Source organism: Macrotis lagotis, chromosome 1 (genome assembly GCF_037893015.1).
Source record: "Macrotis lagotis isolate mMagLag1 chromosome 1, bilby.v1.9.chrom.fasta, whole genome shotgun sequence".
Lineage (NCBI taxonomy): Eukaryota > Metazoa > Chordata > Mammalia > Peramelemorphia > Peramelidae > Macrotis > Macrotis lagotis.
In genome coordinates this window covers 342,090,349-342,116,666 of record NC_133658.1, presented here as the reverse complement: position 1 = coordinate 342,116,666, position 26,318 = coordinate 342,090,349, and the positions used below count along the sequence as shown (strand labels likewise).

Genomic DNA, 26,318 nt, shown 5'->3' with positions numbered 1-26,318 from the left:
TTGACTGGTACCATCAAGCAAGGAAAGTTCCCATCAATACCTCAAGGACTGGTTTATAGTCCAACTCTATCCCCCAAAGGCTTTCAGCAAGTCAAACAGAGGCCAACTTGTCACTGGTACTAGTCAGAAGTCAAACAATCTAAACAACCCATATTATCAGTGTTCCTCCCTAGGTAAAATAACCCATGGGAGATTCTGAGGGTAAAGAAGACCCAGAGGTCCTCTCCAAAAAACCAAATATCTTTCAGTAAAGACATTTTACTGCTGTCATTTAACTTGACTGAGGCGGGAGAGAACTGTAAAACTTCCCTCCCCCAGAGTTTCTGCTCTAGCATGGTAAGTCAGCAAGGCACCAAATGGCAGGGAGGAGGAGTGTAAAAGAACACTCAATACAGAGTTGAGAAAAGCCAGCATAAAGCATTTTATTGCAATAATAAAACTTGAAACTCATACGTGGTGGGAGAGTGGGTGGTGGCAGTTTCTCTTACGAAATCACTATACAGGACAGCAAGGGGGGGGGAGTGGGAGAGAAGGAAGGTGGGGGTGGAGGGAAGGATATCAGCAGTAGGGGAGCTGAGCATCAAAAACAGGAGATGTTGAAGCTGTGATGACCAGCATCAGTTGTTTTTTTTTTTTGTAGAGAACACGCAACGATTTCCTGTGACAATGACTGGGCTTTCATTGTGTTGAAAATTTCTACAAACAGCACCTTCAATTTAACAATCAATTCAAGTTCTTAGAATTTAGGTAGTTGTGGAGCTTTGATGGCTACTGGAGATTTAAAAAAGTCCTCCAAATCCATTAGAAAACCACATGATGGAAAAAAAAAGTCAGGCATCAACAAAGTAGGTTTATATTGACCCGAGTTGTCCTGTAGATAAGACACCAAGTGGCGTGTCCAACACTGCATCAAAAATATCTGCTTTCAAAAGGCAGAGGTTAAGAGCGGGGAGAGGAAGGAGGGTTGGGTGGTTAAAGCAGCTTCTCCTTCCCCACCTTCATTTTGGACAGGGTGACTGATACGCTCCAAGGAAATCATTCAACATGGAGAATATGTCAGCCCTCAATAGCTCCTCAATCTGCTATGGCTTTACAGCAGCAGCAAAAATTTTTTTTAATACATAATAGATAAATTTCATCCAAAAAAATAAAAGGGACAAAGATTTTCTCTGTCCAAATAATTCCTATTCTAAGGTTAACCCATCTGTGTGCTGTTAATGCTTGATCATACACTTAATCTTAAATCTATACCCAAAAGATTGCAATTTAAATCTAGACCACAAAAACAAAAAGATGAATGACTTGACAAGTTGAGGTTTACGGTGTATAGTTTAGGGACAACACATGTACAAGGAGGAAGAGTTGGAAGCAAAGCCAAGTGATAACACATTCAATCGGGGTATATGTCTATACAATGAATGTAGTGGAATATCAGGGAAAAAGCTCCATATAAATTCATGTGCATTCTTCTTCTTGAAGCTGAGACTCTGGACTCTTCCATGTGTCCAATCTATTGGGAATAGAAAAGTCAGAGTTCCATTAATATAAAAAAAAAAAATCAGTGTAAAAATAAAAGTCCTTTCCCTAATAATGAGTTGGGAAAGTTAGAGGAATCAACAACCAACTAGCCTGGCTGGCCATTCCTTAGAAAGTCAGGCAACCAACTAGTTCTTAGGGGAAGTCACAAAATTCCAGGATGCCAGAGCTATAAGAGACCTTCAAGAAAACACCTAAGTCTAATTCCTTCTTTTAGAAGAAAAGTTCCTCAAGGAGGTCTCACAAGGGTATGGCAAGAATTAGATCTTAAATCTTTAGATTCTCAGTCCATAGTTCTTTACAGCACAAACTCATTAACAAATGCACATCTCCATAGCCCTTTAGGTTACAAAGTAGTTTACTTTGCAAACTGTAAAGTACCTTCTTTAAAACATTCCTGTATAATAATAACTGGTCAGAAGGACAAGTTTGGTATCTGAGAAAGCTGAAGTTCAAGGGTGGTCAATGATTTGTCAGAGTTGGCAAGTTGGTGTCAGGAACCAGTATTCAGTCCTTGTCATGGTCATCTTTCCTCAACTACAAGACCAGAAAAGCATGTGATCTCCTCTCCAGTCCTTTTCTCCTCCTATTCCCCAAATAGCTCCTGCTAAAAGGTAAAGACTTTCCATTACTCATGTCCCAACTCTTTAGATCATATGAATATGCAGGAGGGGTTATATCAGGAAAAAACATAGCACTATTTTTCTGGCAAGTTCCTTAGAGATCATTATTTCAACCTCCCCATCTTAGGGATGAGGAAACTGAGGATCAAAAAAGAGAACTGACTTTTCCCAGATCACAGGGATAGCAAGTGGAATTCAATTTTAACTGTCTACCAGATGAAAACAGGCCCTCCCCTTCAACAAACTTAAGTCTGGAAAAAGCTAGATTCAAAAGCAAAATTCTTACTATCCCATCATTCTATAGACATACAGTAGTTAGTGTTAGAAAAAGGAAAGGATCTATAATATAATTCAGATTATCTAATGTGGCTCTTTTTTACTAAGGAATAAACTTTAAAAAGAAATTAAAAATAAATTACAATGCAAAAAATAAGTTGACACAGGCCATAATTTTATCTAGGGATGTCTTGCTGGATTAACTTTTCTGATCTAGTTTTGCTCAAGTGATTGACAATAAACTAGTTGAAAATCAATTCTATGAACTATAGTTTTATAAGAACCAGAAAAATAGTTTTTAGGACTTTAGGGACAAAGATGATAGAAAGAGGAAGAAAAAAGAAGGTTAACATCTCTAATCAAATACTCATTTCACTTACTCAAGAAACAGGGAGCTAGGGGAAGAAATCATTCCTGTCATTCCAATTTTATAAGTTCCACATCAAAGATGAGAGTAGCATTTGGTGGAATGATGCCTGGATGACCAGTGGAACCATAAGCATAGTCTGGAGAGATAGTCATTTTTGCTCTCTGGCCCACACTCATCTATGAAAAAAGAAAGAACAAGTGTTAACATCATGATTCTAGATAAATCAATTGCCTATTATTGGGCCCAGTTTCTTCCTCTATATAACAAAGAAGGCATTCTAAAAGGTTCGAATGTTCTCTTGTAGCCCTAGAAATTCTAATCAACAGTACCTCAATGTGGAAAAAGTCATGTTTACTGCTTGTTGAATGAATGAGTTCTATAAATCCCATTAACTCAAATACTTCTCTAAGGGAGATATCGGGACTTCCTGACCTGTAGTTTTTCAATGATTAGGTTTATGTACTTTAGGAACCTTGAAAGCAAAACTGGCTATATCTTCCAAATTCCAGTGTGAAGTTAAATTAAGCCATGCTATGAATTATTTTTGGATGATCTATTGCCAGAATTCCTCATTTTCACGATATATAAGATTTTGTTCTTCTCTAGACTGTTTTTTCTGACTAAGGGGAACATCATTATGGAAGAGACTTTGTTACTACTTAAAAAGGTAAAATTCAAATATCAGATTTTCTAATCATCTGTTTAATATACAGTTATAAATATAGGGTTTTTGCTATGTTCAAGATACAATGTCACCCTTCAGGCAATGAAGGGGGCAAAAACTGCAGATACAAATTTGGAAAAAAATAAACCTACCCAGCAGAGTTTGAAGAGAAAACAACAGAACTATTATTCAGTTATTGGCCTGTCCCTGCTTTTCTTGCAGGTCCAAGTGATTTCTCACTTAAGGCTACATCTTTATGCTGAGCTGGTCTCTTGATATTTCTGACTTGGCTTCCATTGCTGGCAAGAAACTTCTTCTAACCACAGCCTGGCCTGCTCAGTTACTTGATTTAGGACATCAACTTCAATGCAATTTTGTACATAGCTTCTCAGTGACTAACTAGCTTAGTGTCATGGACATTAACTGTCCTAGCACATTATCTCTCTGCTAAGCCCTTTTACCAAATGTAAGGAAGAGCTAGACTGAAGTCTTCTCTCCATTACTTATTTACTAGTTTGTAACAAGAGTCCTTGCTTTTGACTCAGGAAAGGAGTAATAGGCAAGCAATATCAAAAGCAGAGAAGTTTCCAAGAATCTTGCTTTAGCAGAAAGCTGAAACTATCTTCCCCACTTGTCTTGAAGAGAAGAGTTTAATACTAGTATAGGTAAAGGAGAAAGATATTGGAGTTTAAAGTGTGACTTCACAATCATGATCAGTTTCAGCTCTTTTTCTTCTTCCATTCCTCCTTCAGGAAGTAGAATTGTAAAGCAATGAGTTGGAAGCAATCTCAGCAGCAGTCTAATCCAATCTCAATGCAAAAGGACCCCACATAACATTTCTGACAGGAAGTCTTTCAGCTTCTGCTTAATGCCCTCCAGTGAGAAGGAACCTATCCATCTCATTCCACTTTTGGATAGCTGTAAATGTGAAGAAGTTACAATAAATTTGCCTCTTGCTAGTTCAACTCAAAAGAGTCTGCCCTCTTCTTATATTCATTAGACATTACAATTGTTCTCAAATTTCTGAGTTGGAATTCTTGCTCCTTAATTTCTCTTTCAAGAGATATTCCAAACTTATAGGAATTCATGGAAGGATTTGTATGAACTGATGCTGAGCGAGATGAGCAGAACCAGAAAAACATTGTACACCTAACAGCAACAACATGAGGGTGATATCAACCTTGATGGACTTGTTCATTCCTTCAGTGCAAGAATCAGGGACAATTTTGGGCTTTCTGAGATGGAGAACATCATATGTATCCAGATAAAGAATTGTGGAGTTTGAACAAAGACCAAAGATTATTACCTTTAATTTAGAAAAAAAAACCATCATCTTATATAATTTTGCTATCTCTTATACTTTTTTTTTTGCAAGGCAAATGGGGTTAAGTAGCTTGCCCAAGGCCACACAGCTAGGTAATTATTAAGTGTCTGAGACCAGATTTGAACCCAGGTACTCCTGACTCCAAGGCCAGTGCTTTATCCACTACACCACCTAGCCGCCTGCTATCTCTTATACTTTATGTTTCTTCCTTAAGGATATGATTTCTCTCTCATCATGGTCAACCTAGATAAATGTATACCATGGAAACAACATAAAGACTAACAGATTGCCTTCTGTGGGTGGTGGGGGGAGGAAAGCAAGAATAGGAGAAAAAAAATTGTAAAACCCAAAATAAATAAAATCTTTCTTAAAAAAAAAGACATCCCAAACTAAGGAGTGAGCTTATAACAATAGTAATGATCATTCCTTTTAATTTAGGGAAAAAACTCTGCTATCTTATTGTCTGATCTTATTATCTTTTATATTTTATGTTTCTTCTTTAAGGATATGATTTCTCTCTCACCACACACAATTTGGATTAATGTACAACATGGGAACAATGTAAAAACTGACAAATTGTTTTCTGTGGGGGGCTAGGGGGAGGGAAGTAAGATTGGGGGAAAATAAACAAAATCTTTAATTAAAAAAAAATAGTAATGAAGGAGTATCACATCCTACATACACCATGACAGTAATAGTAACATAATAACATGACTTCCTCATAACAACACAGTAAGGGAATTAGTACAACTATTATACTACCTTAAGGGCACAAAGAGAAAGCTGAAAGAAGTCAAGTTACTAATCTAGAGTCTGTTCTATCAAAACACAATATCTCTGCACATCTATTCTAGTGAGTGGTGGGTGGGTGGGTAACAGTGCTGGGGTTGGAATCAGAGGATTTAAGATTTAAATGGTTATGAGACCCTGGGCAAGTCACATAACCTCTTGCAGTCTCATTTCTTTCCCTGTAAAATAAGGGGGTTGGACTTAATATTCTCTAAGATCCCACCCAGTTCTACATCTATGATTCACTACAGAGAATCAAACCACAACAGAAAGGGATATCAGACTTTAGTCACAAAGGAGGAACAAAGTTGTATGTACACAAGAAATGATGAAATTTTATGGATTGCCACAGGGGGAAAAAAAAAGCCACCAAGTGGTTAGCCTTGTATGTGACGCTAAGCCTTTCCACATTTAGTGAGACAAGAGTCTACTGCCAGGGCTAAACTTGAAGTCTTCACTGAATGGTAAAAATTTCCTAGTATTTTTATTCCACTAACAAAGTCTTTGAGAATCCAGGGTCATCTCTTTGCCATAAGAACCTGGAGAAAGATAGTGTGAAACATGTCTAAAGTCAAATGAATAATTAAAAGAATTAAGAAAAGGAAAGCTCAAGAAGGGAAATTGTATAAGATTCTCCTTAGAATAGAAAAAATGTGAAAAGTTTTTAAAGACTCTTGAAAGTTAAGCTCATTATACTTTTGGTTCAACTATGATCTCACAGATGCAAATCACAATCCTTTCCCATCATTTCATCTAGTATGATCCTTGGTCAAGTTTTTCTAAAAATCCTTCACACTAAGATTTTAGGGTCCAACCTTTCAGATCTTCTGGGTTGCATTCTCCAATAAAATGTTGTCAAAGGCTGTACACAGAATTTAATATCTATTTGTCAAAAACGTAATAAAGTACAATAAAAATTGAGTAGAGCAATAAAATATTTACTTTTTAAACAAAAATAAGAACATGTTATTTATTCATTCATTCATTCATTCATTCATTTATTCTTTCAGTTTTTGCAAGGCAATGGGGCTAAGTGACTTGCCCAAGGCCACACAGCTAGGTAATTATTAAGTGTCTGAGGCAGTATTTGAACTCAGGTACTCCTGATTCCAGGGCCGGTGCTCTATCTACTACGCCACCTAGCTGCCCTGAACATGTTATTTTTAATGTGAAGATTGAGCCTGCTTTTTTGATATCAGTACTTCTATGTCTAGTTTGATAGAGATTATGTAGAGATGCAAAGAATATTTTCAAAATGCTCATCTGAAATTTTTGTTCTATTTTTAATTTTTGTATGCATTTTATGGGAAAAAAGTTGCTTGTAAAAGCTGCAAACAGGGTATGTTTGTGAAATGTCAGATATTTTTCTTTAGGCAGGTACAGCTTATAAAAAGTCCAATAAAGATAACTGAATCAATTTTTTAAGTTGCATATCTGATTGCAACTCTATAAATTTTATTTGCAAGTTTAAAGGTAATGTGTTGATATTAACTGAGATTGGAGTAGTAAAAATACAGAAATGCTGTTGATGTTTTATAAAATCTTGAATTCTAATTCTCAAAGTCCCATGACAAAATAGAATACTCAATGTTAGTAATGTGAAAACATTAAGTCATGTTAGTTAACCTGGTCTGTGATATTGTAACTGATTCTTCATTTTCCAATTATGTGATATGGGCTGCATAAATGGGCTTTGAGGGCTGCACACAGTCTGCAGGCTATGAGTAGGATACACTTGAATTAGAGCATTTATTTTCTGAGATTAATTAGCAATGTATTTAAGGAGAAATAAGAGCATTAAGTCTCTACTTGGACAATAGAATTAAAAATGACTCCCCTAATTTGTGAACTTTGGGTCCATAAAATAAAGTTGGACTAGGTTAGCTCTAGAATTCCTTCTAGTTCTAAAAGTTTAAGACTATGATTTCCTCTCTTCCTGGTTAAGCCATCCTTTCTTTGGATATGTAGATTTTACCTTTTTAAAAAATTATTTTATTTATTTATTTTAGATTTTACCTTTTGACTGAGTAAATCTGAATACTCCTGACTTAAGTCTACTAAAATCAGATCAAGACTAATGCATGAAGGTACACACATTTTCACACATTTTCCTGAGGCTCAACAAAAGACATGGGGGGGGGGGGGGCGCACAAGCAAAGTAGTGCAGTGGATAGAGCACCAGTCCAGGCATTAGGACGCAAGTTCAAATTCGACCTCAGACACTTGATACTTACTAGCTGCATAACCTTGGGAATGTCACTTAATACCACTGCCTCATCCCCCTCCCCCCAAAAAAAGATGCATTATGAGCTTGCTGCTAAGTCCCACTGTTGACAGGATAGACACTATAGGAAAGAACAAGACTGATCGATGCAAATTTAAAAGGAAAGGCTTTCCACTGTGGTTATAATCCTCAGCAGAGTTAAGACACTGTATGTTTAGGAACAACATCAAGAATACAAACACAGGGGGCGGCTAGGTGGCACAGTGGATAAAGCACTCAGAACCTTTCACTGTCTGGTTGCCCTCCCTCTGGAGAGAGGGAGATAGAGAGTTTATCAATGTCCTTCCAAAATGGTAGTATCCAGTATGAGCATAATACTCTAGATGCAGTATGACCAAGAGAGAGGGAAAAAAGAAGGGAAAGGGGGAGAGAGGAGAGGAGAGGGGAAGAGAGGAGGGAGGGGGAAGCAGAGGAGAGGAAAGGAGGGAGGGAAAAGGAGGGGAGAGAGGAAGGAAGAGGAAAGAAGAAGAGGAATGGGGGGGTAGGGAGGGGAAGGAGGCTAGGTGTTGTAGTGGATAAAGCACCAGCCCTGGAGTCAGGAGTACCTGGGTTCAAATCCGGTCTCAGACACTTAATAATTACCTAGCCGTGTGGCCTTGGGCAAGCCACTTAATCCCATTTGCCTTGCAGAAAAAAAAAAAAAAAAAAAGAATATAAACACACCTGGGCAACTCCTTCTTCCCAGCCTCGAATCACCTCCTGTTTGCCCATCACAAACTTGAAGGGTTTATTTCTGTCACGAGAGGAATCAAACTTTTTCCCATCTTCAAGCATCCCTAAAAGACAAGGCATATGTTATTTAAGAAATAATGACCAAGCAATACAAATCAAGGACAATAGGTTACTAGTTATTGGGTTCAAATTCTGCTTCTAGTCTTACAAACTTGGGGTATATGTCTTATAGACTTATGGACTTCCCTCTGAACCCAAGTTTTGTCTGCCAAATGGGAAGAAGTAAAACCATCTACTTTACAATGACTACTGTGATAGCCCAGCTACCTTCTCAACCTGGGCCATCTACCTGCTCCCTTCTCCCATTAGTTCCATTTAGAGCAGGGGTGGGGAACTTTTTTCTGCCAAGGACCATTTGGATATTTATAACATTCTCAGGCTATAGTTGGTCAAGCATTTAATTAACTCAACCCCCTTCCTGAATTTCTAATCCTGCCAGTTGCAGCCTCAGCAGCACCAAACCCGCAGGGTTTTGCTGCCGCCCACTGCCCACTGCACCCCCCCCCCCCCATTTAGGATTCAGGCCAGTCAATCTTTATTCCTTTCTCAGCCTTGCTTCTCACAATTTAGTAATGACCCTTTGGCACTATTCTTCACTTTCCTTTTCTATGTTGTCTTCTCCTCAAGGGCAGGGGACTGGCTTTCTTTGTGATTGTATCCCTAGCCCAGTGTCTACCTAGTAAGCATGTAAAAGCTTGTTGACTTTTTTTTAATCAGTCCTGAACATAGAAGAATGGAAACTTATTAGAGAACTTTCCCCAGTATGTTTTCTGATTCTTCATTGTTCACCAGCCATTCTTTTTTTATTTTTTTTCCCCAGCCATTCTTCAACACAAGAGAACATATAAAGCAAAGAAGGGATCTTCCATTCATTACTATTATCTAAAAACTGTTCCCTCCTTTTTCATTTGGTCAGAAGCAAGTTTTAAGGAGATAGTAAAATGCATCTTCTGAAGTGACACATGAAACAAGTTATTCTCTACTTTCTACTACTACAGAACTTAGTTGAATAAGCAACCCTTCCAAATTCCTTTACCATACCAGGTTATTTTTTCACACAACAAAGAAGAAAGTTTATTTAGTACTGTGAGATAAAGCAAAACAAAATGTAACCCAGACTTTCCCCAACAGTCCATTACTAAATATAACAAAGCAATCTCTCCCAGGTCAAACTTCTTTAACTTATAACTTCTTTGGCAAAAGTAGGAGCTAGCCCTGGACCCATTCCAGAGAAACAGCAAAATGTATTTGGTATTCTATTTTTTTTACTCATTTTATTCAATGGGACAAATGAATTTTTCTTGAATGTAGAAAAAATTAAGTGATAAACTCACTTAGGAAAAAAATTGTAATGGAAAAAGCACTAGACAGGGAGTTAGAAAAATCTTAGTTCCAATCCACCTGAAAGACCTTAAGTCAGTTTCCTTCTCTATGTCTCTTATCAAGGGTGATTGCCTTGATCTCTTGGTTCCTAATAACTGTTAAACTCTATACATATACAAAGGATACCAATCACTACAGAAATCCTCTCCTTAAGAAAAGATTCCTAAGGATTCTGAAGTTCATCAGAAATTATCATTAAGTATAATTGCCCTAAAGAAACACAATTTAATTTCCAATTAGGGAGAACTCTGAGAAAGCAACAAGTTCAGAAGAAATTTAAGCAAAAGAAAAAAAAGCAAAACTTGCAATTACTGGCATTAAAGGCGAACAACTCTTCCAGAATCTGGTGCTAGCTAATGGTCAGAGCAAACATCAGATTACTGGAAAAAAAATTCCCCATCTCAAAGAGATCATTAAAAAGGGGGCCAATGAATTCTTCCCTACTTCACTCATCTTTGAATTATTAACATTAGACCTGCTATTTTCTTTCAGAAAAAAAAAAAAAAACCCCACCATGGTTCTCAAATGACAGTATTTCTGAGAATACTAAAGCAGATACTAATGTGCCTGTTAAAAGTCATATCCTGTAATCAGGTACCCAGGGGGACAGGAGACCACCACAAAGGATGTGCAGAGATGAAGGAAAAATACCACCACTATTACCATCACCATCATCTACCACTACTACACAGACTACTCTCATGCAGTTACTTCTAAAAAAGGTGTAGGGGGTGGGGAAAGTGTTAAAATCAATCTAGTGCTTTATCATAGCAGCCAGAAAGTCTAGACCTTAACAAAATAGGAAGTGGGGGAAGGGTCAGAAATGAGAATATGGTTAATTCTGTTAATGGAGTACTAGAAGTAATGGAAGGAAAAGGATAAATAGCAGCATCCCACTGGGAGTTCTGATCACTAAAGCCTGAGGCATGTGCAAATAGATAAATATTGGAAGAACAGAAAAGGAAAAAAGGAAAGCTTCATCCAAAGTAAATTCATAGCCAGTGCCTTGTAATTCAAAAATCCAATGAAATTAGCATATGAAGTCCCAAGGGTATTCCAACTATTTACCAAGACTCACAATCACTTTTGGATAAGGAAACAAATAAAAAGAACCCAGACATCTAAGAATAGGTCACAATATCAAATTACCAGTCTTTACAGAAACAATGGATACAGTCACCTATCAGAGGCACCATCTATTAATGGCTCCAAGAGTTGTATACCAAGAATGGGATTTGACACTCCCTGCCTTTTAGCTCATTTCTGTTTCTACAGAACCCAAATTAGCTGGACATTCTGTTGGAACATGACTTAAAAAATTTGCCTAAATTCTTTGGGCTGAACCCAGGTAAATAAATGGTTAGGTACCTAATATTTTAAAACATATCAAATAGGGATCTAATTCATAAATTAGACCCAAGAACATGAATAAAAAGTATATTAGTTTAGTTTTATTCCAGAGCAAATTATTCTATCCACTATGCAAATTCACAACTAACACCTGAATATAAATCTTAGGCTTCACAAAGTAAAATATCCAGATCTGCAAAAGGTGGTACAAGGAAAACAGAAGTGTTATCTTTCAACCTGAGACATGAAAATACTCTAGTGCGATATATCAGAATAACACATCTTAAATCCAATTACAACTTAATAAAATACACTGACATAAGAAGGGGATTGGACAAGACTCCTTCCAGGTAAAACAACTTATGATTCAAGATTTTAAATTTTACATTCTAAGGTTTAACTCAGCTTTAACATTTTATGAATTCAAGAACGGAGTCTCTAAAACTTTGGTACATTTCTGAGTTTATTAATTTATTTAGCAGATATTTACTGAACACTGGGTCTGGTCTGTAACTGGAGCAACTGCACAGTAAAGGCAGGGATTCACCTGAGCACTCTACATTCCCTTACAAACCTTAAAATAACACTTCAAAACTAATTCTGGAGCAGCAGAACCAACAGGACAGGTGAAACAATTTTCTAGCTCAAGAAACTTAGGTCAAACCATTCTGGAGAGCAATATGGAATTATGCCCAAAGGGCAATAGAAATGTGCATACCCTTTGATCCAGCAATATCACTACTGGGTCTATATCCTGAAGAAATTATGAAAAAGGGTAAAAACATCACTTGCACAAAAATATTCATTGCAGCCTTGTCCGTGATAGCAAATTCAAATGAATATTCATCAATTGGGGAATGACTGAACAAATTGTGATATATGTATGTATGTTATGGAACACTATTATTCTATTAGAAACCAGGAGGAATGGGATTTCAGAGAAGCCTGGAAAGACTTGCTGAGCGAGATGAACTTGACTGATGCTGAGAGAGATGAACAGAACCAGAACAACACTGTACCCCATAACAGCAACATGATCAAACAATGGACTTGCTCATTCCATCAATGCAATAATCAGGGACAATTTTAAAGTACTTGCGATGGAGAATACCATCTGTATCCAGAGAAAGAACTGTGGAGTTTAAACAAAGACCAAAGTCTATTACCTTCAATTTTTGTTTTTTAAAAAGGGTCTTATGTATTACATTATTTTGCTATCTCCGATATTTTATTTTCTCCTCAAGGATATAATTTCTCCCAACACATTCAATTTCAATCAATACATAGCATGGAAACAATATAAAGATTATCAGACTATCTATATCTATCTATCTATCTATCTATCTATCTATCTATCTATCTATCTATCTATCAGACTGCCTTCTGGGGAGGGAGTAGGGGGAAAGGAAGGTGGGGGAGAAATTTAAAATTCAAAACCTTACAAAAAATGATAGACAGTAACTACTATTGTATATAGTTGGAAAACAAAATATTTATTATTAAAAAAAAAAGTAACTTAGGTCAGCAGGATTCTGTAGTATTGCCCATACAGACTGAATTGGAGTCCCAGAGTAAGAATGTATAGCTGCAGGGGAGTCTATTCACCAGTTCTAGGGCAGGGGGAAAAAAGTGTCTGTGGTCTCTCACACAGGCAATAGCAATAATTACACCTCTCCTTAGATCATAGCATCTTAGAAGAACTGAAAATTTACAGACCCTCCAGAATTAACTTTGAAAATAGCAACATGAAAAAAAAAAACTAAAGCTTGGGACAGTGACCCTTCCATCTCAGAAACAGGGTCCAATTTTAATATAAAATTAAAGTCAAGAAATAGGTTGGAAAAATGAGCAAATAACCAAAAAAAGAACATGACCAGAGAAAGTAACTTGGGTGATAGGGAAAATCAAAATACAAACTCAGAAGACAGTCAAAATAGTTATGTGAAAAGCCAAAGAAAAATGTGAATTAGTCTTAGTCCCCCTCCTCCAATGACTGGAAAAACTCAAAAAGGATTTCAAAAATCAAATAAATAGAGGAAAAACAGCAAAAAAAAAAAAAAAAAGGAATGATACAAAATAAAAAGTCAACACTTTGGTAAAGACAGACACAAAAAATCCTGAAGGAGGAAAAAAAATCAATGAAGAAAATAATTTCTTAAAATTATAATTGGGATAATGGAATTTCTTGTGAGGGGAAAAGGATGCAAGCTAACTGTAAGAAGGATATAGATAAGTATTGAGGTATTTTATGCATCTAAAGGAGACTATTTAAGCCACTATTAACACTCAAGTCTGAATAGAGTAGGAGATTTACAAGAAAGTGTGGAAGACCAAATATCTGATTCATCAAAGTCAAATAAGCAAATCTTATTTACAGAAGTCTGCAAATCCTTATGTTCTCAGTGGATTTCAAATATCTGTTGAATGAAATGGAAGGAAATATAATAGGGGTTTCCAGCAATTGTTATCAACCTAAAAGTCAGGAATCCTTGTTATAAAGTGCCTTTTAATAGAATAACCAGATGTAAATTAATTACATATATCACTAGAGAAACCATATGCACACTATGAAAGAACAGCAGATGAAATTGTGTTTTTTTTTTAAATTTTTGCAAGGCAAATGGGGTTAAGTGGCTTGCCCAAGGCCACACAGCTAGGTAATTAGTGTCTGAGACTGGATTTGAACCCAGGTACTCCTGACTCCAAGGCCGGTACTCTATCCATTGCGCCACCTAGCTACCCAGCAGATGAAGTATTGACTAGTAACTGCTCTGGCACTAATAATCATTGCAAGGGAAATTTTAGATATTCTGCTGAAACCGTATTTAAAAATTTCAACAGCAAAATAGCTGAAACCATATGATGAACAGAACCAGAACAGTGTACCGCATAACAGCAACATTCAATAGTTGAATTACAATGTGAACTTTCAAATTAATAAATTTGCCAATTTTGTCCTTAAAAAAAGACAACACGGGCAGCTAGGTGGTTCAGTGGATAGAGCACCAGACCTAGAGTCAGATAACCTCAGTTTAAATCCAGCCTTGGACACTTAATAATTACCTATCTAATGTGACCTTGGGCAAGTCCCTTAACCCCACTGCCTAGCAAAAAAATAAAATAAAACAAACATAAAAGACAACATAGAATCTTACAATTTAAAGGATCCATGGGTCATCTACTCCAACACCTACCTGAAATATGAACACTTTATATTTCCAAGTCATCATCATCTCTGGCTAATTTTTCTTCTTGAGGATCTCAAGTAATCCTTATTGTGTGTGCTCTCTTTCTCTCTCTCTGAAGACCTTAGTGATTCATTACTTACTTGGGTAGTTTTAACTAATGAAGACATCAACCACTCCTTCAATCATTTATTTGTGACAGCTGTTAGAATGTATTCCATCGTGGACTCCATATTCTGGACATATGAATATTTGTCAAAAAATAAGGCATTCAAACTCAATATTCTAGACGCAGCTATGTAAGTGTAGAATATTAATTATATGCCTTACTATTCTGTACATTTCAAGTTTTTCTTTCTAACTATATTATAAGCAACCTGATATCAAGAACTATTCCTTATCCTTCCATATCTCTTCACAGAAATGAGCAAAATCTTCAGTAAGCTATAGATAGTAAATTAATATATTTTTTGGATTTTATAAAAAATGCATTTAAAAAAATTCATTTTAAAAAACTGGTTGACCATTACTAGCTTTTATATTACATTACATATCCTTTATATGATTATGGGAATCCTGGGAAAAGTGAAGTTCATCCCTGTATCATATAAACTAATGCTCAATGAGGAGCTTCTATTTCTAAACCACAGAAAACTAAAGAGAAAAAAAGTGGGATTTTAGATCAAAAGTGTAAAGGAGGGGTGGCTAGGTGGTACAGTGGATAGGGCAACGGCCCTGGAGTACCTGAGTTCAAATCGGTCTCAGACACTTAATAATTACCTAGCTGTGTGGCCTTGGGCAAGCCACTTAACCCCATTGCCTTGCAAAAACAAAGGAAAAAAAACCACACACACAAAAATGGAAAGGAACCTAGGGAAAGAACAAAGATCACAAACAACACTGTTAAACCCGTCTGTGTAATTCTCTGGCTTTAGTTTACCCGTTCTTTAAGGATGTATATATACTGGTAGGAAGACTTTTTACTCATGCCCTTAGGGAGTACAGGGCCAAGGAACTGGATCTTTTCCTAAAACTTCTCTTCCCTATGACTTAGTTATATCTCATAAGATACTGGGAAAGAAAAGAAACCAAAAGGAAGTAGGTTAGCTAAGCGGGGATTTCAGTTGAGGAAATGGTTACATAGTACTAGTGTTGCTTTGTTCATACTATAGAAAAAATTTCAAAATAATCGTATTTATTTAAAAACTGATGTCTTTTGTCTATCGCATTAATTACTAGATATACATGAAAAGTGTATCTTATCTCTTATCACGAAAGAAAACTGGTTAACATTTCTATACAGCTATAGTATTTATTATGCTTTTAAAAATGAGTTGACTCATTATTGCTTATAGAAATGCAAATTAAAGCAGCTCCATCTTACACCTGTATTGGATTGTCCAATATGATTGGAGAGGAAAATGTTCAATGTTGGAAGGGATGTGGGGAATCTGGGACACTAATATATTGTGGTGGAGCTGTGAACTCATCCAGCCTTTCTGGAGAGCAGTCTGGAATTATGCCCCAAAGGCAACAAAAATGTGCCTTGATGCAGCAATACCACTACTGGGTCTATACCCTGAAGAGATCATGCAAAAGGGTAAAGGTAAAGCATCACTTGTACAAAAATATTCATAGCAGCCCTGTTTGTGGTAGCAAAGAATTGGAAATCAAGTGACTGTCCATCAACTGGGGAATGACTGAACAAACTGTGGTACATGTATGTTACGGAATTCTATTGTTTTATTAGAAACCAGGAGGGATGGAAATTCAGAAAAGCCTGGAAAGACTTGCATGAACTGATGATGAGTGAGATGAGCAGAACCAGAAGAACACTGTACACTCTAACAGCAACATGGGGGTAATGATCAATCTTAGTGGACTTGCTCATTTCATCAATGCAATAATCAGGTACAATTTTAGAGCATCTGCAACAGAGTATATCATCTATACCCAGAGAAAGAACTGTGGAGTTTAAACAAAGACCAATGTTTATTACCTTCAATTTTTTTTAAATTAAAAAAAGTATCTTATGTACTACATAATTTTGCTATCTCTAATATTTTATTTTCCTCTCAGGGATATGATTTTTCTCTCAACACATTCACTTTTGATCAATGTATAGCATGGAAACAGTGTAAAGATTACCAGACTGCCTTCTGTGAGGGGATAGGGGAGGGAAGGGAGGGTAGAGGAAAGATTGTAAAATTCAAAACCTTAAAGAAAATGATGGGTAGAAACTACTATTGTATATAATTGGGAAACATAAAATATTACTTAGACCAAAACACAGAAGCACCTTAAATATACTTATAACATGCCATTCAATCATTTTGAATTAAATGAAATGATTTATGCATTTAATTTTTTAAAAAATAGGATTTTTTTACTTAAAACTGAAATCATACTAAAATCTAGATTTCCTAGCAAAAATTATTATTAGAAGAGAAAGGTTTTAGAGGTTAAGCCAGTTGTCAATACCATCCTTTTCTACCAGATTATCTTTTTTCTTCTATATATATAAAATGCAGCTTTCCTTCTATGTACCTTCTAGTTGATGATTAATGATTTATACCTTCCCTTTCAATCTAGGCCTTTGTAAGTTTATTGGTTTTGTAAAAGTATCCCTCTTTGACTAAGCATGAAAGCATACAGTATAGTTGAAATGTACAATAATTCAAGCATTTTATCAAAGTAGAGGTGGCTTCCCACATATTTTCTTATGCTTGCATGATAGAAATAACACTGCACTTAAAGGCAGAGGTACAGATTCAGGTGATCCTTGGCAAGTCATGAATTTTTTGGATCTCACATTTCTCCTTTTATAAAATGGGGGAGCTGGCCTAAATCTGTAAATTTTTTTAATAGCTCTAAAATTATGGTCCCATGGCATTTTCTTGAATCCAAATCTGGCCTCAGATAATTAGTAGCTGTGTGACCCTGGGCAAGTCACTTTACTGTGTTTGGCTTGGTTTCCTCATCTATATTGCAAGATATTGTCTATATAATCTACTTTGTACCCTTAGAAGAGGCAACTAGACCTGCAGTTTATATTTGAACCCAAGAATTGTGCTTCTCAACTACAGTTAATACAGTTCATTATCTGTCAAGAACAGTCAAATAGGACTGAACAACAAAAGTGCTAAAAATGGAAATCATTATTCAAATTAAAAATATATCTATGTAACTTTTGGTGATTAACTCCATTAACATATTCCCCTTCTGACAAAGTTTAGTATCTGCACACTGTTCTGCTAATGGAAAAAAACGCTGCATATTTACAGGAAGCATTTGGAAAAAGACAACCTTGTCCCTTAGCTTAAAGATCTCAGAGATCTGATAGCAAACATTATCTCAATACAATTTGGCTCTGTTTCTAGGACTGCAGAGAGCATATAATACTTGCCAGGTCTTTGCCACAGTTGGCAGTCTATGCTAGAGGCCTATGATAGAACACGCAAGCTTGCCTAAAGCTCCCAAGCATAGCACACCACCCCTAATTACTAGTAGTAGAGAAATAGAATGATGCTAAAACATCTGCCCTCTGAATGAACCATTCTCCAATTTCTCAAACATTAAAATCATTCCCCAACTTGAAAAACAAATACACTAGTTAAATATAAGGAGGTAACTCTGAAAAATGAACTAGAAGACAAATATACCTCTGCTAAGATTGTTTATTTTGAGAAGTATGTATAATGGATAGGTCACCTACTGCAATGCAGAGAAGCTCTAAGAAGCTCCTAATTTATAAGTTTCTATAGCTACTGAAACAAGGTGACATGATGGCTCTTTATGGGATAGATATTCTTAATGCAAGATATTTTCCATATAATCCACTTTGTATTCTTAGAAGAGGATTGGAACCCAAGACTTTTGCTTTTTAACTACAGTTAAATTTCAATTATTTTAGGAGTTTCTTTACTGATTCTCCTTGCTAGTTCCCTAAGAGGTAATAAACAGAAGTTTTTTTTTAAAAGGTCAATAACAGTAATTTTGCCATTGTTCTGGTCACCTCTCATCTCCAATGTCTCAATCCCATATCTCAACGTGGCATGGAAGAGACCCAGGATTCTCGATGCCATGCCAGTAGATCGCAAATCTCTTAACTGTTAATGTGTATCACCTGGATACCTGTCATCCAAGAACTAGCCCAGTTAAATTTGCAACAGTTTATCACTAGGTTTGCTGCATTACACAGAACTTTTCAGCGGAGTAACACCTGTGAAAAATATCTATGATGAGTTGTTCTGGCAAAAGTATAAGTGGGAGAAAATTGTAACTTATGGCTAAAATAGATGGATTTTTTAAAAAGCTTATAAATGATAATTCTATTTCTATGAAAAATGAAAAAGAACTTTCCCCAAAATAGACACCTCTTCAACTGGGGCAGCAATTAGATAGCACAGTGAATAAGAGCACTGGCCTTGGGAGTCAGGAGGATAGGAGTTTGAATCTAGCCTCAGATATCTGACTCTCCCTAGAGGTGTGACCTTGGGCAAGTCACTTAACCCTGATTGTCTCATATAGAGGGCAACCTCCAGTCATCCCAATCCACTTCTGGCCCTTGATCTCAAATGGTTTGGGAGGAGAAAGTAAGGCTGGTGATTTAGCACACCTTCCCCCTCACTCAAAAAACAATTCATGTGTTTGTCATGGCATCACCTCTCTGATATCATGGTCTTCTTCAAAAATGAAGGCCACAGGGGCAGCTAGGTGGCGTAGTGGATACTGTCTCAGACACTTAATAATTACCTAGCTGTGTGGCCTTGGGCAAGTCACTTTTAACCCCGTATGCCTTGCAAAAACAAAACAAAAACAAAAAAAAAGGACACTGGGACAGCTAGGTGGTGCAGTGGAAGAGCACTGGTCCTGGAGTCAGAAGGACCTGAGTTCAAATCTGACCTCAGACACATAATAATTGCCTAGCTGTGTGACCTTGGTCAAGACACTCAACCCCACTGCCTTAAATAAAAAAAAATTTAACAAAAAGAAAATGAAAGGCACAACAAAAAATTACTATCCTAAGTCTTCCTAATTACATTAACTAAGTACACTTTAAAAGTTCATTATTTAATATTAGGGGCTCATCATTTTCCATTCTACACAAATGTTTGCTTTGATATACAATGGCATATAGTAAGGTACTCATGTATTATTTATTCTATGTCAGTCAGATGTATAAAGAATAGAAATCCTTTGTATGATTAAAACCTACATATATTTGAAGGTAAACAAATTTATAATCTCCTTAGGATATTCTCAAAGATAAAATAGGATAACCTCACTTTAAAAAAGTCTAGACCTATGATTTTATCTGTGAAGGAACTCCTATTGTGACAAATGTTGTAGACAGACAATTGTTCTGTACTTTATAATCTGAGTAGTTTGCTGGGGTTGGGCACTAAGACTTAACTTATCCTTGATCACAAACTAGTGTAGCTGAAAGGTAATACTTAAACTCAAGTCTCAATGGTTCTAGGACTGCACTTCTATTCACTTTACCATAGGGATTCTCTTCCCCCACAGAAAAGAAAAGACTAGTTTACTCTGCAGATTAAACATGCAGGTTGGTATGTTTAAGTATCTACCTCCAAATCATGAAAAAACCAGTTGGTATAGAAACTATTTTAAAAAATTCTCCTCATTCCAATATAAAGAACAATGCTACAACCTACTAAGATCCTTAATAAAATAGAACCTCTATCTAACCCTCCTGAAAAAAAAAATCATCTAAACTCTGGAGCACTTAACTTGAGGTCTGTGAACATGGTTTAAAATGTTTTCTTTAGTAATTCTCTGTATTTTATACATTTAAAAACCATTCCAAGGGAATAAAAAAACATTCCCAGAATGGGTCTGTAGGCTTTAGACTGACATAAAAAAATTAGGAATCTCTGCTCTAACAAAACCCATTATCTTTTCACTGAAAGTTAAATAAAATGTAAGCTAGAAACCTGCTACCTCATGGAAGAATGATACAGAAGACTAATAACATTGTGATTCAAGAATGCAACTATTTGTAGACTGCCATAGTCTATAATAGATGCTTTGGTTGAAAGTCACTATTTGGTGTTAAACAAGAACCAAAACTGAGTCCAAGGAATACCTGACGATTTTGGGTACAGAAGGTTGGGGAACTACTTCCTTCCCCTTCCTGAACTTAGGTATATCACAGACCGTAACAACTAGCCCAACAACTAATAACAGCAAGGGCTGTCTAGGCCCCAATAAGTTATCTTAGAATTATGACCACCGTTCCCTCTCAATGCCCCATCCCCAAAGCCAAGAGAGCATCTAACAAGATCTAGCAACACTTTATGGAGATTTATTAACCAGATTCCTGCTTCAATTCTGGTACTGTCACTCTGGTTAAGTCACAACTCTTGACTTAGGAAAAAAAAAATCAAGAAATCCATGTTTTTGGTTCCAGCTAGAACATGAACTTACTTTGTGGGCCTATCACCTCAACTTAGTATGAATACAAATACGTTAAATCCTTGTTCTTGGATTTGAAGAACAGAAAGGGAGCAGGAAAAGTGTTGTATGTGAAAGACAAGAAAAAAGATAGCTACATTTTCAGGGAATGACAGTGTTACTAACAATCACTTCATAGTCTACCTAATATCATTAAAGTCATTGATTATCAATCCTGAACAATGAAGGAGGTAGAAATGTCACAGGATTACAGATCTAAAGCTGAAAGGGATCTCAGTGACCCATTTAGTTCCATCCCTTTACCAGGAAGAATCTGAAGCCCAAGGAAGTTAAGTGACTTGCTAGAGATCTCAAAGGTGGTAAGCATCTACAGATAAGAATTAAATCTAGATTTTCTGATTTCATTGACAGTATTCTTCATGAAGTTGTTAACAAGTAGAAGAGGTTCGTTTTATGAAATGATAAAAAAAAATCCATCAACTTTATATTGCTCTCATAATGGCAGACTAGTTTTTGTGAACAAGAAGTACAATATGTCAGAACACGTTCAACTGTAAGGATTAGTCTCCTCTAATAACGCAGATGGGGAGATAACCTATTTAGGGTTCAAGGCACTTGGTCGGCTCTAGTTCCACCTCCTTCTAAAAAGGATGGTAAGTGCCTCTTCAGTGCTTGCTGTGTGCCAGGCACTGTGCTATTCAGGGATGCTACAAAGGGGCCTGGGAGAAGTGGTTTTAACTCTCCCTCAGGGTATTCCAAAGAGCCTGAAGCAGCTTGAAACTATATTCAGCATTTCACCCATTCTGTATTTTCCTTGAGGGGCATGTAGATGCTCTGACAGATATTATGTCCTCAGGGTATAAGAACACTTATAATCTCTACATCCCACTGTGATTTCTGTACCACCAATGAATAGCACAAAACATTCATGTCAGACAGTAGTCTCCCCTACCCCACCCTTCCACCCCCATCCTCAAGCTTAAAAAGACACAGGTCTTAAACAGGTTATTCCTGTGAGGCTGGTGGTAAATAACCATTGGAACAATGCCTGTTGAGAGCAAGAACAGTCTATTCTAGTGTGCAGGAGGCAGAGATGGCTTAGGACTGGGTTTTTTTGTTTAGCTTATTAAAAATGGAATAAAAAGAAAGCTTTTGTTTTAGTGTACACAGACACATTACTGCTGAGCAGTTTTGAAATTTGTTCTGTGTCTATGGGGCCGAGTACAAGAAAATACAACAGAAAGACGCAGTAGGGATGTGATGCTATTATTCTAGGTCCTGTAGCACTCTGTTCCCTTATGAAAATGCTATATACATGTGGTGCCATTTCAAACAGGGCACTTAGTGAAATCTGGTTATACCCATATTTATGCCTCCTTTCATCCTGACAGCAAAAACATCTTCCATTATATTTTTTAAATTAATATTGACCTACATCTCTAATATAGGACTTGGGACAAAAATCAGAAAGTAAAAATGGCTGGCATTATCTGAGGGTATGTTGAACCAAAATCAGGAGATTTAGATTCTAGTCATTATTTTCTCCTGTCTAATCTCCAGTAAAACACTTAACACCTCTCTGGCCCATACTTTTTTCCTCTAAAAAAAAAAAAAAGGTAAGCAAATGAGCTTTAATCTTCCTTTCACTTCTCAAATCTAATTCTTAGACTGGTTTCTTAAGAGTTGAATTTTCCTTGAAATAGTTTCCCTTCAGATTTTCTCCTTGGGTTCAAATTTTTTTCCTCTAAAGCCCACTTCCAGGTTAAAAAAAAATACAAAGCAACAAAACAGAACAGAAAATGCAAACATTCTTTATTCTTATACCACGAGTCATTCCCTCCCTGCCCCCAAACAAATGGATCTGCTCAAAATCCTGGACAGGAGGTGGAAGAGCTTCCTTCATAAGAATTACTGTTATTGCCAACTATTTCCTGATAAGATGGGGGAGGATGCCCAATTATTCATATCTAAATGATTACAGCTACACCCATCCTGCTTTTCCTCTCAATCTGAGGAACTGAAATAATGTTAAGTCTGACTTTTTCTGAGCAAATTGTTAAGATTTTCTCACTAACCAGTTTAACTGCTGCAAATGGTGAAATCGCTGTAGCATGACCATTAACATTTTAAAAATCATCTAATATAAATCGTTTGAGTGTAGTAAGTTGAATATTAGCTCATGAATTTCAGGTGGTACAGACTTGGAAGCAACAATACAAGGATGGAGCTAGAGACCATTTCACTAGGATTCAGCTCAAATGAGATGAGATAGAATATGAGAATGATCTTCTGATCTGACAGATGAAGTCTCCACCTACAGGGGTTGAGTGCCAAGTGGCAGTAGTTCAAACCCAATTGTACAGTAAAATTTTGATTTGGAAACAGCAAAAACAGAGAAACAGGGAGAAAGAGCAAATCTCATCTCACTTCCTCTGGAGGAAGCCAATCCATGACTAAAGAAGCTTGGATGGGAAACCACTTTAAGGGCCCCAAGGAAATAGACCCACCCAGTGCCGGAAAAGGACTCAAACACTAAGGCCTGGAAAGAGGCAGCTTGAGGCCCACAGATAGAGGGAACACTCCCCACCATCCCAACTTCTTCTGAAAGGGGGATTTGGGGGAGGGGTGGAGGAGGACAGGAAACAGTTACTAGTTATTCAGGGAAAAGAAGAGTCTCAAAAACAACTTCCAAAATGGTCATTTTGTTATGTTTGAGACGAGACAAAAAATTCTGAATCCCCACAGAGAATAAAGGATCTCTATCAAAATTTCCCCACCAAAAGTTTTATTTTTTGTTGGCAGACCTTGGAATTCAATGGAGGCTAAAGAAAAATGGCAGCACAGAAACACAAGACGAGCGGAGTGTGGCTGGTGTAAAGGGCGCATCACTGACCCATTTAGAGGGCACGCCGCATTTTAGGCGAGAAGAGCCAAAGCGGGCCGGGATGGCCATATATGGGTCAGCACCTCGGACGGGCAGCTCCCCCTCCCCCAGGGCACTGCCCAGCAGGGATCCACAAAGGTTAATTGTTAACGGGTGGGTGGGCGGCCCGGCGCCCACGGCCTCCTGCCCTCCGGGGGGCCGGGCACAGGTGGAGCCCAGATCCGCGGAGCAGGGCAGGAAGGGAAGGGAGGGCGAACATCCACGGCCAGGGGCGGCGCCGGTGCCCCCACGCCGCCACGCCCGGGCACCCCCCCCTTGGAGCCCCCCGGCAGGGGCCCACTCAGCCTCGGCCCGCGCCCCCCACCCGGGCCCGCACTCACCCGTGTAGTGCACCACGCAGGTCTGGCCGCGCTTGGGGAAGGTGCGCCCTGGGGAGACAGAGGGGACAGACACGGTGAGCGAGGGGCGGCAGGCGGGGAGGGGGCGGCCCCGGCCCGGGCTACTCACCGTCCCCGGGGGAGATGGTCTCCACCTGCACTCCCATCCCGGCCGGCCTGGAGCGAGTCGGGGGCGGCGGCGAGGCGAGGAGGGCGCCGGGCTGCTGCTGAGGACGCGGCCTCGCGCGCGGCTCCCGGCGGGCACAGGGACGCACTGGCTCGCGCGCCGGCCCGGGCGGCTTTTCACCACCCCCACCCCACCCCCGCCCCGCGCTGCGCCCGCCTCGGCGCCCCAGCGCGCATGCGCGCCCCCGCCCTGCACGCCGCCGCGCCCTTCCGCCCTCCCCCCACCTCCGCCCGCCCACGAGATGGGGAGGGGGGGCCCCAGAGCGCGTCGGAGGGACTCGCGCAGGCCCCGGTGCGCGCGCACGTACGCACGCCGACGGCTCCGGCGGCGCGCGCGGCGCGGGGAGATGACCCGCTCGTGACTCTAGTCCCTACGCTTGACTTTCGCCCCTGGGGGCCGCCATCTTGGATCTCCTCTCCTCTTGCCTTCATGCATTTCCCCGCTGTACATTTTTTTCATCAGGACGGGATAACTATTTTTTTGAGTAATCTCTAAATTACTTTTCTTAAACTTTCCAAGTCTTCCTCAATTTTACCATAACACTAATCATTATTATTAAAATATTGCAAAGTCCCAAAGTGCTTCTGTGAGGGCGCCTTCTCTCCCACACTCATCCACACCTGCCAGAGCCACAGGCTCTCAGCGCCACCAGAGACCTTGGGTCTTCTTCTCTTGTCCATCTAGTCTTTGCTTGAAGACAGTGGGTGATGGGGGATGCCCTGAGACGGCCTGTTCCATTTTGGGGACCTTTTTTTTTTTTAGGTTTTTTGCAAGGCAAATGGAGCTAAGTGGCTTGGCCAAGGCCACACAGCTAGGTAACTATGAAGTGCCTGAGACCGGATTTGAACCCAGGTACTCCTGACTCCAGGGCTGCTGCTCTATCCACTGAGCACCTAGCCACCCCCATTTTAGAAAGTCCTCTCGTGTTGTCAAAACCTAGCTCTTTGTAACTTCCCACCTATTGCTCTTAGTTTTTTTTCTGTCTTGGGTCATGCAGAACAATTTTTTTTTTAGGTTTTTGCTAGGCAATGGGGTTAAGTGGCTTGCCCAAGGTCACACAGCTAGGTGATTATTGTGTCTGAGGTCGGATTTGAACCCGGGTCCTCCTGCTCTATCCACTGCGCCACCTAGCCACCCCTATGCAGAACAATTCTAATCCCTCTTAGTTGACCTGTTCCTTCTACTTATATCTTTTCCTTCTTCTCCTTAAATTTTTGCAGCCAAGACCAATGCATCACTGATGGAAAGCCTTCTGGTAATGAACTTCTCCCACTTGAACTCAACTGGTATTCCGGTGGAAAATAAGACAGTTGGTCACTTGCCTTTACTTGTAATCTTTCCACTAGGACAGGCTGTAGCAGACCTTGTGTCCCACTAAGCATCTAGAACTTGAAAGTGAATTGCAGGGGCGGCTAGGTGGCGCAGTGGATAGAGCAGGAGGACCCGGGTTCAAAGGTGCCCTCAGACACTTAATAATCACCTAGCTGTGTGGCCTTGGGCAAGCCACTTAACCTCATTTGCCTTGCAAAATCCTTTAAAAAAAAGTGAATTGGAAATCATTTACTCTTTCACTTTGCAAAAGAAAAGAAAAGAGACTTCCCTAGGAGTACACAGATTTCAAGGAGGAAAGTGAATACTTATCATCTCTTTGAAGTGCAAATCTAGAAGATATACTAAGTATTCACTATAACAATGATTTCCATGTCAAATGCACTGAAGAATTAAGTACTATTAAACATAATGATGGTAATTCATAATAGAAGGTTGACCATTGAGGAAGGAACAAAAAATTGGCATAGAAACTCAAAGAAAGTTAGTATAGTGTCTGGCACATAGTAACCTGCTTAATAAATATTTTATCCATTAAAGATATGAAAGCATTGCTATCTGTGTACTGATGTAGTTGAAACACCAAT

At 38.5% G+C, this 26,318-nt stretch overlaps 1 protein-coding gene across 2 annotated transcripts; it reads right to left on the bottom strand.

Annotated features, from left to right (window-relative positions):
• Positions 1-397: 397 nt before the first annotated feature.
• FKBP1A (FKBP prolyl isomerase 1A) lies at positions 398-24,517 on the bottom strand. 2 transcript variants are annotated; one of them, XM_074211778.1, is made up of 5 exons: positions 24,346-24,517; positions 24,219-24,266; positions 8,530-8,642; positions 2,816-2,981; positions 398-1,510 (listed from the first exon to the last, which is right to left on the bottom strand). In XM_074211778.1, the coding sequence occupies exons 1-4, from the start codon at positions 24,380-24,382 to the stop codon at positions 2,853-2,855; spliced, it is 327 nt and encodes a 108-aa protein (XP_074067879.1). In that variant the 5' UTR covers positions 24,383-24,517; the 3' UTR covers positions 398-1,510; positions 2,816-2,852. The 2 variants fall into 2 exon arrangements, with proteins under 2 accessions (XP_074067879.1, XP_074067880.1); XM_074211779.1 differs by lacking the exon at positions 24,219-24,266 and having other exon boundaries at positions 24,346-24,516.
• Positions 24,518-26,318: the final 1,801 nt, after the last annotated feature.